The sequence below is a fragment of the Carcharhinus amblyrhynchos genome, chromosome 1 (genome assembly GCF_965287045.1).
Source record: "Carcharhinus amblyrhynchos chromosome 1, sCarAmb.v2.hapA, whole genome shotgun sequence".
Taxonomy (NCBI): Eukaryota; Metazoa; Chordata; class Chondrichthyes; order Carcharhiniformes; family Carcharhinidae; genus Carcharhinus; species Carcharhinus amblyrhynchos.
In genome coordinates, this window is record NC_137324.1 from 104,705,906 (window position 1) to 104,721,467 (window position 15,562).

Consider the following 15,562-nt stretch of genomic DNA (forward strand, 5'->3'; position numbering starts at 1 on the left):
CTACCCGTTCCTGGTGGGCAGGCATGTACTCTGTCTCCCAACTATTATTCTGTTCCTTCATGTTCCTTTCTTCCTCCAACTTGTTTGATAGATCGCAAATACACAAATTATAAAATAACAAGAAATAAATACAAAGGAAGCATTTCATTATGGTTGATTCTGAAGGTAAATATTTTAAAGAAATATTTGATTTCATTCACAACTTTTCAAACCAATCCGTGAAAACCAAAACTTCCATGTAGTATTTACATAAACAGTCTATTTTAGTCACTTAGTTGTTCCTGGCATTACATTTTATTCTGTTTCCACTTTCAAAGCTGAGTAATGTATAATAGAATTGAATGCCATCCTGCTTTCTCTATCCACTTTTGGAATCCCTGCCACATCAATTCTATTGTCTGTGTGCATAACATGCCCTTACTAGTGAAGTTGTTCTTTATTAGCACTATCTCAATCAACACTTTTGATTTTCCTCACTTGAAACATCACATTTCCAAACATGATCATAGATAGGTTAGCGGGTCCCAGAGAGCCCAGAAGTTTATTTTTGTCTTTAGTGGTTTAGTTTACTGATTATATCTAAGGAATTGTTGAGTCAATTCAAGGCCAACCTGATAATCTTATGGAAGCAAAGGGTATGGCTGGTGCTAAATGTGTACTTTGCATTTGTCTTCAATAAGAACATAATAATATAGAAAATAAGAGCAGCAGAAGACTATCTGGTCCTTAAATGGTTAAGCATTTAATAAGATTGTAGCTGAGCCTCAACTTTAATATTGTTTTTCTGCCTGATTCCCCATGTCCTTGCTTCCTTCAGACTCAACATCTAGTGATCACAGCCTTGAGTACAGTAGAGTGCATATCTCTACCCAACTGTATTAAATTGCTATTTCATTTATGCAGCTCTCGCTTGAGGCTTTTCTTTGCCTGGTTAATGCTGCATAACTCCAGAGTTGGAAAAAGAAGTCTTTTGCTTAAGAACTGCCATCTCACTGAGGTGGTTTCAGGCCAATCCACATCCAACAACCTCTTCTGAAAACTCATTTTGACAGCTGTGACAAATTCCACCATAGCAGCTGAAACAGTCCAGAACATTCCAAATCAATCCAAAATGTTCTTTAAATGCCCTATCTCTCAATGTTAATGGATTCTTTAAAATAATTCCAAGATCTGGATCCACATCTTTACCAAAAATTATTCAGTTTTTGCCTTGCACCATATATATCCATATACTAAGTTTCATTGAAATTATTCAATCTTGAAGGAGAGAATTACAATGATTCATCATCTTGTGAATGAAAAAAGTCTCTTTTTGCCAATCCCCTTGTTGAAAAAGATCACAAGGTAAAGTTTGGGAAGGGAGTTTCATAGCTTGGCAGCTGATGGCATGAACAGCCATCAGCGATACTCTTGATACTATACTTGGAGGATTGTAGGACTAAGAGGATATTAGAGATAAGAGGGGTGAGCCCACAGAAAACCAGGATGAGAAATTTAAAATTGAAGTGCTACTTAATCAGTAACCAGTGTAAATCAGTGAACAGAGGGCTACTAGTTGAATGGCACTTGATCTGAGTTAGGATGTAGCAGCAGAATTTTGGATGACACATTGATGGAGAGTGGAAAAAGGTGTTGGAGTATTCAAGTCCAGAGTATATAAAATCATGGGTGGGGGTTGCAGCAGCAGATAAGCTGAAGCACAGATGGAGCGGGGTTTGATAGAGGTGGAAATAGATGATAATGATGAGGTTACTGAACCAAGTGTGGTTGGAAGATGGAATATGGCGGTGATACCACATTAGAGGATTGCAAATATTACACTTCTACCTAACAGCACTGTGGATTTATCAACACCACAGGGGTTGCAGTAGTTCAAGAAAGTAGCTTATACCATCTTCTCGAGGGCAATTGGGGATAGGCAATAAATGCAGGCCTAACTAGTGATGCTCACGCCCCTCAAGAAATACAAAGTAACAAATAGGGATAAACCTGGCAACTATAGGCTAGTTAGATTACCTTGGCAGTGGGGAAACCATTTGAGAGACAATAATCCAGAGTAAAATTAATAGACAATTTGAAAAATATGAGTTAATATATGAAATCTAGCATTATTTTGTTCCAGGCCAATCATGTTTGGCTAACTTGATTATTTGATGAAGTAACAGAGAGGATTGATGAGGATAGTGCGGTTGATGTTGTCCATGTATGCTTTCACATGATAAACTTGTTTGAAAAATTGAAGTTCATTGGATTAAAGGCATTTTGGCTACATTGATACATAAGTGGGTAAGGAACAAAGCAGAAGGTAGAGGTGAATAGCTGTTTTTAAATTGCAGGATAGTGGACAGCTATGTCCTTGAGGAGTTGGTACTGGGACCATTGCTCTTTCAGATTGATGACCTGAATTTGGGTATAGAGGGCATAGTTTTAAAGTCTGCAGATTATATGAAATCCAGAAATTTAGTGAACAATGAAGAGGGTGAAATAATAGTCTCTGAGAGGAAGCAGATACATGAAATGGCAGATGAAATTTAATGCAGAGAAGGAGTAAAATAACTAGAGGTGATAAGAGGAAATAATTGTGCTGCCATGATCTGGATTGGACTGCCTGAAAACATGGTGAAATCAGATTCAATCATAGCTTTCAAAAGGAAATTGGAGTCTACTTGAATGATAAAATCTTGTAGGGCTATGGGGAAAATCAGGAGAGTGGAACTAATTAGAGAGCTTTTTCAAAGAATCAGAAAAGGCAGCATTGGCTGAACGGCTGTACTATATCATTCTGTGATCTATGGTGATGCGGGATGAACATGTTGAACTCTTCAGTACAATAATAATATGATCAGATTTCACAGCCATTGAATGTAGTGAATAGATTAGAGTTTTGTGACAGTGTTTTGTGCAACCTGTTAATGTGCTGACCATAAACTCACTTCAAGTCTGTTAACTGTATAGCAGACCTATGATGTGAACTAGTCAGAAAATTGGTTATCTTTAGTATGTTGGTATTTTAAATAGTTTTGTCTTTATTGTTTCAATGAACAGGTCTCTACCAGCTGCACATTTTTCAAATTTATATGACTGAATATTACTGTGCCTCCTGTTTCAATAGTTTGTACTACTTAGTGTTAAGGTTGCTATGCACTTCACAATATTGTACATAAAGGTACTTAAGATAAACAAATACGAAGAATTAAGTGAATGTACTTCATCTGTTTGCAACTAATAGCCATCTGTCATAGGCATCTGAGCAAAGGCATAAACAACTTATTTTGTGTTTGGAATTACTTCCTGGGGGTAGTTAATGTGACACGCAGTTTGTCAGAAATGAGCAAAACCAGATCAGTGAACAAGATTCTTGCCTGATCCGGCATAATTACAAAGGGTGAAAACTAGGCATAAACGAATTGTACTTCTCATCTTAAAGGAACTAAACACAGGCACCTCATGTAGGAAGATTCTTTTGTAATGCAATTCTTTAAAAAATCATTGTAAAGAATGTATAGATCTTGTATCCTTCTGAGATGGCTGTGTTATGTGATTATTGTAGACTAGTTAACAACAAGCGCAGCTGTGAACACTTCGAAGAGAAAGCCTTGTAATTTGAAATCTATTGTAACCTCCATCCTGGCATGGCTTCCATCATATTAATATCTATCAATCTTGATGAAATGTTGTTTGTAAGCAATGGCAGAACTCCTAATAATTACTACTAAGTGTCTTCTGGATTAGATTTTAATGACTCCCTTTTCCCCTCCTCCCTTCAGTTTTACAAAAATGTGTTTATTTAGTCTAAATAAATTTTGTTCTTCCTATTCTTTCTTTGACCCTCACCCGAATCAAAGGTCATCTAGCTGGAATGCAGTTGGTTTATCCAGACACACCTAGGCTAAAAGCAAACTAAAATTATGTGTGATTTGTAATTTTTTCTCTGCAAAATGTGGAAATAGTTTTCACAGTTGATAAGTAAACAGTTAGTTGTAGTTTTCTTATTTGGACTTTTTATCCCTCTTCCTCTCACTCTTCTTTCCACCACCACCACCTCTTATTCTCTCCTCCCCCCACCACTACCACTATCACCTCTTCTTCCCCATACCAAAAAAGTGACATGCAAATCCAGCATAAAAGGTTTACTCAATCATTTGAGGTGGGAAATTTCCTTGGTACAGTGAACAGGATGTGTCAGTGTTTGAGGTATCGACTGTGACTCAATTAGTAACATTCTCCCTTGTGAGTCAGAAAATTCTGGATTCAAATCCCACTCCTGGCATTTGTGCACGAAATTGAGGTTGCGACTCCACTATAGAATTAAGGAAATTCTACACTGTCCTTCAGGTGAAATGTTAAACTGTGGCCCCTTCTGTAGGATGTCAAAGATCCCATGCATTATTTTGAAGCAGTATGCCATAGTGTCCCTAAACCAAGATCTCTAAAATAGATCATCAAGTTGTTATTTGTGTGTCCATGCTATGTACAGATTAGCTGCCACGTTTCTTGTCTTGTGACAGTGTTTGCACTTTACAAGTATTTAATTAGCTACAAGTTTCTGGTACATGAGGTTGTGAAAAGTGCTATAGACATGTGATTTTTAAATATGTCTTATGTAATTAGGTACAAAGATCCTGGTCTCTTAGTTTTTAAAATGTTATATTACTTGACTCATTGTTGAGTGGGCTTTCTTACATTATATATGAAATGACTCAATGCTTGCAGGGTTATAGAGGTCCAGACTCCTGTTGGGATTCAAGGGACAGTTGGACAAAAGTCATTTGGAATCTTTTCGAACTGACTTTGAGGTTTGTTGGATCTCAAATTTGTTTAGTGCCATTGGTGGAATATTGTTCTTCCATCTTTCCCCTTTTATTATCTACTTATACCACTGCCATTAAACTGATGCACTGTAGTAGTTATGGAGGATCTCACATCATATGTATCAAGACCACTTGCTATTTCTCCATTCCTGAGAGATGACCAAAAATTACTAGTGCCGATTCTCATGTAGTTGCTTTAGCTACATATTTGTGTATTGGGACACAATTTCCTGAAGCAAAGGGATGTACCCACTTACAACTGGTAAGAAAATTGTACCAGTCTGCACACTGAGGATCATTGATTGCTGTAAAATTTGAATAGTAGGGACAAAGATAGCAATCATATGACTTATGAAATTTCGGACTACTGTCAAGAATGTATAGAATCCTGGAAGTATCTAGCCTTAGCCAAATTTCATCTGAGTTTGTCGGTCACTTTGTAGTGCAGTTTGTGATGGTCATGCCATGCCTGTAAAAGTAATTGGGCGGTGGGCACTTTTTTTTCAAAAAGGAAGTAACATGGAATAATGGACACTGTACTCTCAAAATGGCTTCTGGAAAGTCAGATGGCTTCCATTTGTGGTTTCTGGACAGCCAGAAACAAAATGTCTGCAAAGTTGCTTAAAAATGCAATGTTTTACAGGTACATATTGATGGCCTCTCACTATTTCAATGCAAGGGATTTAAAAGACAATGGCTACCAGACCTGTTGGCATCATGAAGATGGCATGTCAAATAAGGCCTTTCAGTGAGCTAAGCATAACTGGTATTTTGATACAATATCAATCATCCCCTCTTTTGCACCCCCCCCCCCCAATCACCCCATAACCATAACATTGTGTCGTGATCACCTCAGCTCCAACCCATTATGTGGAAATTGAGACCACATGAACACTGCCATTACATTACCAAAGGCAGCCAAAACCTTGTACACAAGAGAATCCAGCAAGACAGCCTGAGACAACAGCACAGAGGGATCACTCTGAGAAAAGTAAAAAAGAAATCTACCTCTAAAAGAGTAATCTCAGGCCATGAAAGGGGCTAATTTGTTTACAGTTGAAAAATTATATTTCCTCTCTACAAAAGCACAATCACAATCTTGTATGACAACTTCCAACCCCATTGTCTTCAAAGAACCATGAGAGCAAATCCTTAGCTCTTCAACACTTTTCATCTTAAAGCGCTGGTAGAGAACATATGGATTGTTTCTTGTTAGTAATTTAAGTGCATATTTCATCTCTAGAGCTTGCCTTTTCTTGCGTGCCTGTTTTTAAGGGATGGGCAGTCTGTTGTATTTACTTTTTGGGTATTGGAAAAATAAACATTTACCCTTTTGATTTAAAAATTCATGCACAATGACAGCAGTATGTACCATCTACAAGATGCACTATAGTAACTCATTAAGGCTCCCTCGACTGAATCTTCCAAACCTGCAACTGCTACCATCTAGAAGGAAAAGGACAACAGGCACATAGGAACACTCCCACCTGCAAGTTCCCCTCCAAGCCACACACCAACATGACTTGGAACTTTCTTACCGCTCCTTCACTGTCATTGAGTCAAAATCCTGGAACTCCTTTTTTAACATCACTGTGGATATACCTACACAACATGGATTTAGTGATTCAAGAAGGCAGCTCACCAACACCTCCTCGAGGGCAGTTAGGGAATGGTAATGAATGCTGGCCTCACCAATGATGCCCACATCTCTTGAACAAATAATTAAATTAAAGTTACCAGATAGCTTGTTTATGTCTTTCTTTAAAGTCACAACACTCGGAAGTTTTAAAATACTCCTTCTTACTATATATTTATACATATATCTTGCTGTGATCAGCCAAGAGGTGAGAAAATAGGGGGGACGGTTATCCCACTGCCTCTCCCCAACTGTAACAAGTCCGTGTGAAACCTGGAATTGTAATTGTTTCCACACTTCCCTCTATTTTGCCACAATTACATAGAGGCCTAGTTTTGTTCCCAGGTTCTCTCAAACTGTCTGCAAAATTGTCGTTGAAACAGAGTCCATAAATTTTACGGAATATTAAAGGACATATGGAAAGTACCATGAAATATGACAAAATGTGAAGAACATTATACCATAATTTTGATTGCATACACGATCAGGATAATGTTAAAAGATTGTAGCAAATAGGTTGGAGGCCAAAGGAAGCTTTTGCATTGACTGTGATCAATTTGCCTTTAGGAAAGGTTACGAAACTGAAGAGATTATGGCAGTGATGAGTGTTCAGTGACAGAAGCATAGAATACCAACAAGTATACATGTTTATGGACTATGAAAAATCTTTTGACCAGGTACACTAGCACTAGCTGTTGTAAATACTGGAGGCAATTAGATCTGATTGGAGAGATAAAAGAATGATTGTAACCCCGTACATGGGACAGGCAGCTGAAATTCACACTTGGTGAAACTGATCCTGTGTTTAATCAGGAGCAGGGTGAGGTAATGCTGTGTGCTACCACCATTGCTCTTTAACTTGCATGCTACGATAAAAGAAATACTAGATGAAATATAAAAATTTATCATGAGTTCAGGAAGTGAAAGTAGTGAGATTTGCAGATGACCGAGTCATTATGGCTAGCATAGCAGAAGATCTATAGATACTAATGACTGAAATGAATTAAATGACGAAAGCTTATGGAGTGAAAAGTAATGTAAAAACAAAAGTTATGAAGATTGGAGTTGGTTGGAAAGCGGAGGTCAAGATAAAAGATCAAAAGCTAGAACTTGTAAATTTTGGATACAGGGAAACAACTTGTCAAAAGCTGCCAGAAAGAAATCAGAATAGCAATGGCAAGTAATGCATTCTCTGAATGTAAAGAATTGATCAAATGGAATGAGTAGAGTTCTCAAGGGAAGAATTATCAAGATTGAATTGACTTTTGTTGTATGGGCTGAAATGCAAACCTTCAGGAAAGCAAAGACTAGAAAGTTTTGAAATGTTGTTCTGGAAAAAGATGGAGCAGGTCAGTTGGAGGGAACATGAGCAATGAACATCTGAGGCTGGTGAAGATGAAAAGATAATGGATACAATTAAGAAAATGCAACTTTGTTGAATTGACCATATTCTAAGGCATGAGAACTTGTTGAAGGAGGTGGTTAAAGGAAGATTAAAGGGATGTCGATCAAGAGAAGGGGAAGATCATGATAAAAAGCAAATTACTGTGGATGCTGGAATCTGAAACGAAAAGAGAAAATGCTGGAAAATCTCAGTAGGTCTGGCAGCATCTGTAAGGAGAGAACCCTAACCCTAATGCAGACCCTTTGTCATCTGGACTCGAAACGTCAGCTCTTTTCTCCCCTTACAGATGCTGCCAGACTTGCTGAGATCTTCCAGCATTTTCTCTTTTGGGAAAATTATGATGTTAGACAACTTGACAGTTGAAAATAAGAGGCTATTACGAGCAACTGAAGAGTGAAATGCAAGACCACAAGATGTGGGGAAATGAGCACAGGGTCTGCCCATGAGCGATCACTATTACATACGGAAAGTGAGCAAAAGGTGGCATTAGATGACAGGAAGGCCTGGAAATATGCAACCTGTCAAACCACATCTGTGGACAGAAACCAGAATTAATGTTTCAAGTCTGTGACCTTTTCATCAGAACTCTAAAATTAACTGTTTTTCTTTCCATAAATTCTGCCCAACCTTCTGAGTATTTCCAGTATTTTCTGTTTTTATTTCAGATTTCCTGCATCTGCTGTATTTTACCATGGGAATTTGACTAAGCTGTTCATGGAAAAAAATTCAAAATTTAATGTTTGATTCAAGCTGTTTATGATTCTGTAATTAGTTTGGAGGTAATGGATATGTATTGAAATTATTAACTAGTCTATGAGGCTTGTTGGCTTCAGTGCTAATGGGACCGTGGAGGTTAATCATCGTGGTGCTGTTTCTCCGTGTTTTTGGTTTAATAGTAACTTTTGAGGTTGGGCATTTAGGCTTTATCAGAATAGCGCAGTTTTTATTATGCAATGATGCCTTAGCTTTCTGCGGGAGATTACTTACAAGGATGAATTCTCAATGTGCCTGACTAAGAGCAATCCGTTTGTCATACAACTAAACAGGCTCCATAAACAAACTGCTAATGAATCAGAGACCATTTTGAGTTTTCTGTAAACATGAAAATTCTGACACTCACTGCATGTCTCTGGCCAGCTTCAAAATGAAGCAATACTGAAAGCAGTGATTGAGCAAAATATATTATTAAATAAATTTATTGCTTGTAGATCTGGAAGTATACAGATTCATACAGTACTTAACCTGCTTTCGTCTGGTATGATTCTCCGGAGAATAAAATGTTGCCAGTAGAAATGCACATTTCATGTAATTGAATCCAATTCTAAAAGTTATGCCAATCATTTAGTGTACATTCAAAAAAAAATAAGCAACCCTTTTGACTACTGTTGCATTACAAAGCTATGAATTATGCCTATATCTTGCTTAACCATTAGCAGTTTTGAAATGTCTGTCAGAACAGTACTCCCATCTAGTGAAAGCTACTGTATTTGCATCTGATGGTGCTTTGTGCTGGATTTTGTCTCCTTCATTGACTTGTTCATAGAGTAATAATGTTTGGTATCCAGCCTGCTTTTCAACTTTAATACTTATACATTGTTTAGTAATTCACATTGAAACTGACCATTTTTGTTTGAAACTTGTAGATGTATATTTTCCACACTGTTGATGTAGTTTCTTATTTCAGCAGTAACATTTGTAACTCAAACTAGATGATACATATGTGATTGTGTTCTGTTAGTACTTTATCATGGGTAGCAATCATAACACCACTGTTTTTTTTGCATGAGACATCATACAGAAGGCTGTGCTAAAAGTTGACCCATTTTGACCCTTTGGGCCTCCAAATAAATTAAGCAAACTATTCATTGAAGCATCTATAGGATTGATATGTATTTTGGAACGTACTAGTTTTCCCAGTGTTTTAAATGTTGGTAGCAATGTATAATTAATGAAAAGCACAATACCCTGTATGTGAATTGCAAACTAGTATCATCAATTAAGAGTTCAATCAGCCTTTTTCCCCTATGTGCTGATGGAGCCCATCTCTGTCTCTCCAACATACAATCACTTCTTGTGCTGTGAGACTGCAAGTAGGATTCCCTGATCTCCTCTGTGGCTGCCCTGCTGCTAGTGAGAATGGAAAATTTTGTGCTCAACCCCAAACTCCATTTGTTGCAGCAACACCAGAGGATCTCAGCCAAATACGAGGGTGGAGATTGGAGGTTTTTGGTGTGCCTATCAGGTATTAGGTTATGTTTGAGTTTTGGCTTCCTTCACTTGTCTTTGGGAAAGACCAAAGCCATTTTTTTTAGTCCCTGGTTAACTCTGCTTCTTTCATCTGAACCAGATAAAATCAGAATTCTGTGTGCTTCAAAGCTCATATTCTGGGCTGGATTTTATGCTCCTTTGCTGGTGGGGATGCACATGAAATCCAGAGGCTGGCCTTCCCACCACTTGCCCATTCCTGACGCAGGGGATCTGTGGGCCCATTGGAGGCACTCTCCTCAAGTTACCCCCACCCCTTCAATATTTGTGCTGAGACTCTCCACTTTGGACATACTTGGGCTACTCATGGTGGTGGGATTGCCTATATTCCCAGCAGTGGTCCCTGCTTTCTGCCTCCACTGCTGGGACTACAGAACTGCCAACCATCCAATTCCTGGGTGAGGATTGTTGTGAGTGCAAGCTCAATGGGCAGAACAAAGAACAGTATAGTACTGGAAACAGGCCCGTCGGCCCTCCAAGCCTGTGCCACTCATTGGTCCAACTAGACCATTCATTTGTATCCCTCCATTCCCAGTCTGCTCATGTGACTATCCAGGTAAGTCTTAAACGATCCCAGCGTGTCTGCCTCCACCACTCTACTTGTGCATTCCAGGCACCCACCACCCTCTGTGTAAAAATAACGTCCCTCTGATATCTGAATTAAACATTGCCCCTCTCACCTTGAGCCTGTGACCCTTCGTGATCATCACCTCCAACCTGGGAAAAAGCTTCCCACTGTTCATCCTATCTATACCCTTCATAATTTTGTACACCTCTATTAGGTCTCCCCTCATTCTCCATCTTTCCAGAGAGAACAACCCTAGTTTACCCAATCTCTCATTACCCAACGGCCTGCTTCTGAATTGTAGGAGTTTTATGAATTGGCTAGATGCTCTCCAAGTTGTGTTTTCTCTTGAGAAAGAATGGTAGTCTCAACTTAAACTAATAAGTGCTACTGTAGGTCAGTCTTGGAATTTTGGATGGGCTCCCCTTGACCTTTCAGCTGGGGACATGGGGACTGTGTTCTCCCAAAAAGATTCAGCCCCTTATTTTCAGTCAAGTCTGCTTATTTTCTCTTTTAACTTTTTCCACCTCAGCTCTTTATTTCTGCCCCCTGAACTTGCCCATCCTTTTACCGTTTGCACACTTGATTATTTTAATGCCCCCCTTCCTGGTTTCCCATTCGTAAAGTTCAACTTTGTAGAGTTCAGCTGTCCATTCACCCCAGTTGCATTGACTTATATTGGTTCCTTATTTCCAAGGTGTTAAATGTGAAATTCATGTTTTCACGTAGGTGAGCAACAAAATAAATCTTTATTCAATGATAATAAAGGATTGAGAAGAGAATGACTGCAGAAGGATTGAGGGTAAAATAAAGAAAATGAATTCAATGTTAAATCTGGTTCAGAAGAGCAATTTAAAAATAAAGAAAGATTGCATCCAGAGACAGGAAAAGTAAAGAATATATATTTTGAAATGTAACAATTTAAAAATCTCCAATTTACAATCTGTAGGAATAAGACTGCACATTTTAATTTCTGGGCAAGAGATTGATTGGAATCATTTTGGATTTGGAGTCAATTGTCATTTAAAGTTATACTTGTTATTACAAGATTTTCTGTGGCAAGTATTAATGGCAATTAGTCTGCAGATCCACTTCATGAAAATCATGGGAGGTTAGACAAACTAACAGCAGATCAGCACGAAACAGCCAACAACTTTGAATGCCGGGGATATATTTTCCTTGTCACAAGTCTCTGGTCATTCAAACACTTTTTTTCCAGCAACATTTGGCTCAATGTTTTAAGAATGATGTGCATCAAAATAGGCCATCCTTTTTGAACCAAAATGAGCAATGGCATTTGGTAGGACTATGTTAATGCTTTAGAAAAGGAGGGAAGAGAAGAATATAGACATTTTTACAGCAAAACATTGGTGATTATATCTTTGTTTCCCAAAATAATGAAGAAAAGCTTTGAATAAAAATCATTTCCCTTATTCGTTCCTTTCAGTTAAATTTTACAAATGAGATAGAAGAATGATTGATCTTATTGGATGCTAGGACTAAGGCATTGGGTTGTTTAGATGCAGGTGTGATGATAGGGGTCGAGTTTTTACTTCAGGTGTAATTAATGATGCAGGTGCAGATTATAGCAAAAAATTGTGCTAGTTTTGAGTTTTTTTTAAACTCGAGTGTTCTTTCGTATTTACATATGGACTATTTTTTAAATAGTAAAAAAATTGCAGCATGCTGCTATGCAGAGGGACCTGGATGTCCTTGTGCATGAATACAAAAAGTTGATTTGCAGGTGGAGCAGGTAATTAAGAAGGCAAATGGAATTTTGTCCTTCATTGCTAGCGGGATGGAGTTTAAAAACAGAGTTATGTTGCAGCTGTACAAGGTGCTGGTGAGGCCACACCTGGAGTACTGTGTACAGTTTTGGTCTTCTTACTTGAGAAAGAATGTATTAGCACTGAAGAGGGTGCAGATGAGATTCACTAGGTTGATTCCAGAGTTGAGAGGGTTAGCTTATGAGGAAAGACTGAGTAGATTGGGACTATTCTCATTGGAATGCAGAAGAATGAGGGGAGATATTATAAAAACATATAAGATTATGAAGGGAATAGATCAGATAGAAGCAAGGACGTTGTTTCCACTGGCAGGTGAAACTAGAACCAGGAGGTATGGCCTCAAAATGAAGGGGAGCAGATTTAGGACTAAGTTGAGGAGGAACCTCTTCACACAAAGGGTTGTGAATTTGTGGAATTCACTGCCCAGTGAAGCAGTTGAAGCTACCTCATTGAATGTTTTTAAGGCAAGGATGGATAAATTTTTGAACAATAAAGGAATTAAGGATTACGGTGAGCAGGTAAGTAAGTGGAGTTGAGTCCATGGAAAGATCAGCTATGATCTTATTGAATGGTGGAGCAGGCTTGAGGGGCCAGAAGGCCTATTCCTGCTCTTAGTTCTTATAAGATTGCATTTCAGTGAACATTGTGCAATCAGGTGCCATTTTAAAATGTATTTATGTATTTATTTTAGAACTAAAAACTACACAATCATACACTAGTTATATTGGTGTACTTAGTTAACTTTTTGATAATTAAAACATTAAACATTTTTAATATTGCCTATTCTTGCTCTTGCTTCTAAAAGAATCAGTTTAATCTTAAGAGCCTATCTCAGAGGCTCATTAATTAGCAGAAACTTGTAATTGGGACATGGCTAGTTTTGTAAGCAAGGACAGTTGACATGATATACTTTTTAACTGGTGCAAAAGATCATGGGATTCTGATGTGTGCTGGGCATAACTTACACTTAAGTTTATGGAATCTTTTATGCTTGTTTGGCCGAATCTGGACAAATCACCCTGAAAAAGCAATGAAGCTTTGTGGAAGTGCTAAGTCAGAATATTTAAAATTTGGGGCTTTTCACACTATGAAAGGAGAAGTGATAGAACATCTATGCATTATTTCAATTATCAGGTCACATACAATAAGTGATGTAGTAACATTTTGATGCTGCTAATTGCATCGGTGTGAATTGTATATTCATATATTGCATGACAAACAATATACAAAATTGTACGCAAAATAGTATTTCTCTTGTTATACAATTGGCTTAGATTCTTGAATGAAATAGATGTATGATGAGTCTGCAGAAGGATCAAGATAGGCTGGGCGAATGGGCCAGGAACTGGCAAATGGAATTTAATGTTGGCAAGTGTGAGGTGGTCCACTTTGGTAGGATTAATGGTAGGAAGGACTATTACTTATGTGGCGAAAAACTGCAGCAGGCGACGGTGCAGAGGGACCTCGGGGTCCTTGTGCATGAGTCGCAAAAACCCAGCTTGCAGGTGCAGCAGGTGGTCAGGAAGGCGAATGGGATGCTGGCCTTCATAGCGAGGGGGATTGAATATAAAAGTAGGGAGGTCTTGCCGCAGCTGTATAGGGCATTGGTGAGGCCGCAGCTGGAGTACTGTGTGCAGTTTTGGGCGCTGCACCTGCGCAAAGATATTTTGGCCTTGGAGGGAGTGCAGAGGAGGTTTACTAGGCTGATACCGGAGTTGAGGGGGTTGAGCTATGAGGAGAGGCTGAATAAACTAGGCTTGTACTCGTTGGAGTTTAGAAGAATGAGGGGAGATCTCATTGAGACGTATAAGATGATGAATGGGATGGATAGGATAGAGGTGGAGAGACTCTTCCCGCTCAACAAAGACAGTAGGACTAGGGGGCACAGCCTCAAGATAAAGGGGGAGCGGTTTAGAACGGAGTTGAGGAGGAACTTCTTCACTCAAAGGGTGGTGAATCTCTGGAATTCTCTGCCTGTTGAAGTGGTGGAGGCTGCCTCGCTAAATATTTTTAAGACGCGGGTTGATGGGTTTTTGATAAGAGAGGGGATTAAGGGTTATGGGGAGAGGGCGGGAAAGTGGAACTGAGCCACGACAGATCAGCCATGATCTTATTGAATGGCGGGGCAGGCTTGAAGGGCTAGATGGCCTACTCCTGCTCCTATTTCTTATGTTCTTATTATGTTCTTATGATTACATACTAAAATGTATCCACTAAATGCATAACAAAATTGTCCATGTTTCTCCCCCAGTTGACTTGGAACACATGAGAACTGTGAAGATGGACAAGCATCAACGATTTTGCCAGGAAAATAACATCAGCGGGCATTTTGTCTCTGCCAAAACTGGAGATTCTGTGAGTTTGAACTGCCTGTTAGAAACATAGAAACCATTTTGCAAAAGTTTACTTAAATTAGAATAATAGAAGTAGACAAATGATAAAACAATCATATAGAGATTGAAGTAAGATATGCACAGAATCAGTAACATGGAAGGCACTGTCACTTTTAATTGATTATCTTGTTTACAGTGCTTTAAAATGGTGTATTTATGTCATCAATAATATCATGTCTGCACAAGTAAGACTAGAGTGTAAGCGTGCCTTAGATCAATGTCATAAAGCATACAAATCAGGATAATTGAAGATAGACGGATGTTCCTGATAAATTGTCGATTAACATTAAGATTGTTTAAAAGGTGGGTTTTAAGGAGTGCCTTAAAGGAGGAAAGGTTGTTGGAGAGATTTCAGAAGGAAACTCCAAAGCATGAAGCCCTGGCATAGCTGCTATTGTTGGGGCAAAGGGAGAAGGAGGGAAATGCACAGGGCTAGTCAGAGAAATTTGTTGTCATGAGGCAAGGGGTAAGGGAGGTAGTTGTAGGGAGGAGGATATTATAACATTGTATACTACGTGGACGCAATTGTGTTTGAATAAACTAGTCAGATTTGACTGTGGTCCTCCAGGAAATACATTAGACAGATGTCACCAGACGCATAAAAACTTATAATTTACTGTTGGTATAGTAAAAGTTTTTGGAAGTAACCGAGGGTGCTTGTTTACTCATGAATATACTATTTTCAGTCAGAGTGAAAACA

At 38.6% G+C, this 15,562-nt stretch overlaps 1 protein-coding gene across 2 annotated transcripts in view; it reads left to right on the top strand.

Annotated features, from left to right (window-relative positions):
• The window catches only part of rab28 (RAB28, member RAS oncogene family), a 145,409-nt gene that overhangs the window by 93,599 nt on the left and 36,248 nt on the right, over window positions 1–15,562 (top strand). For both annotated transcript variants that reach the window (XM_080190052.1, XM_080190042.1), the window contains exon 5: window positions 14,721–14,824. In XM_080190052.1, the coding sequence (XP_080046178.1) occupies window positions 14,721–14,824 (104 nt within the window). The remainder of the gene's footprint in view (window positions 1–14,720; window positions 14,825–15,562) is intronic.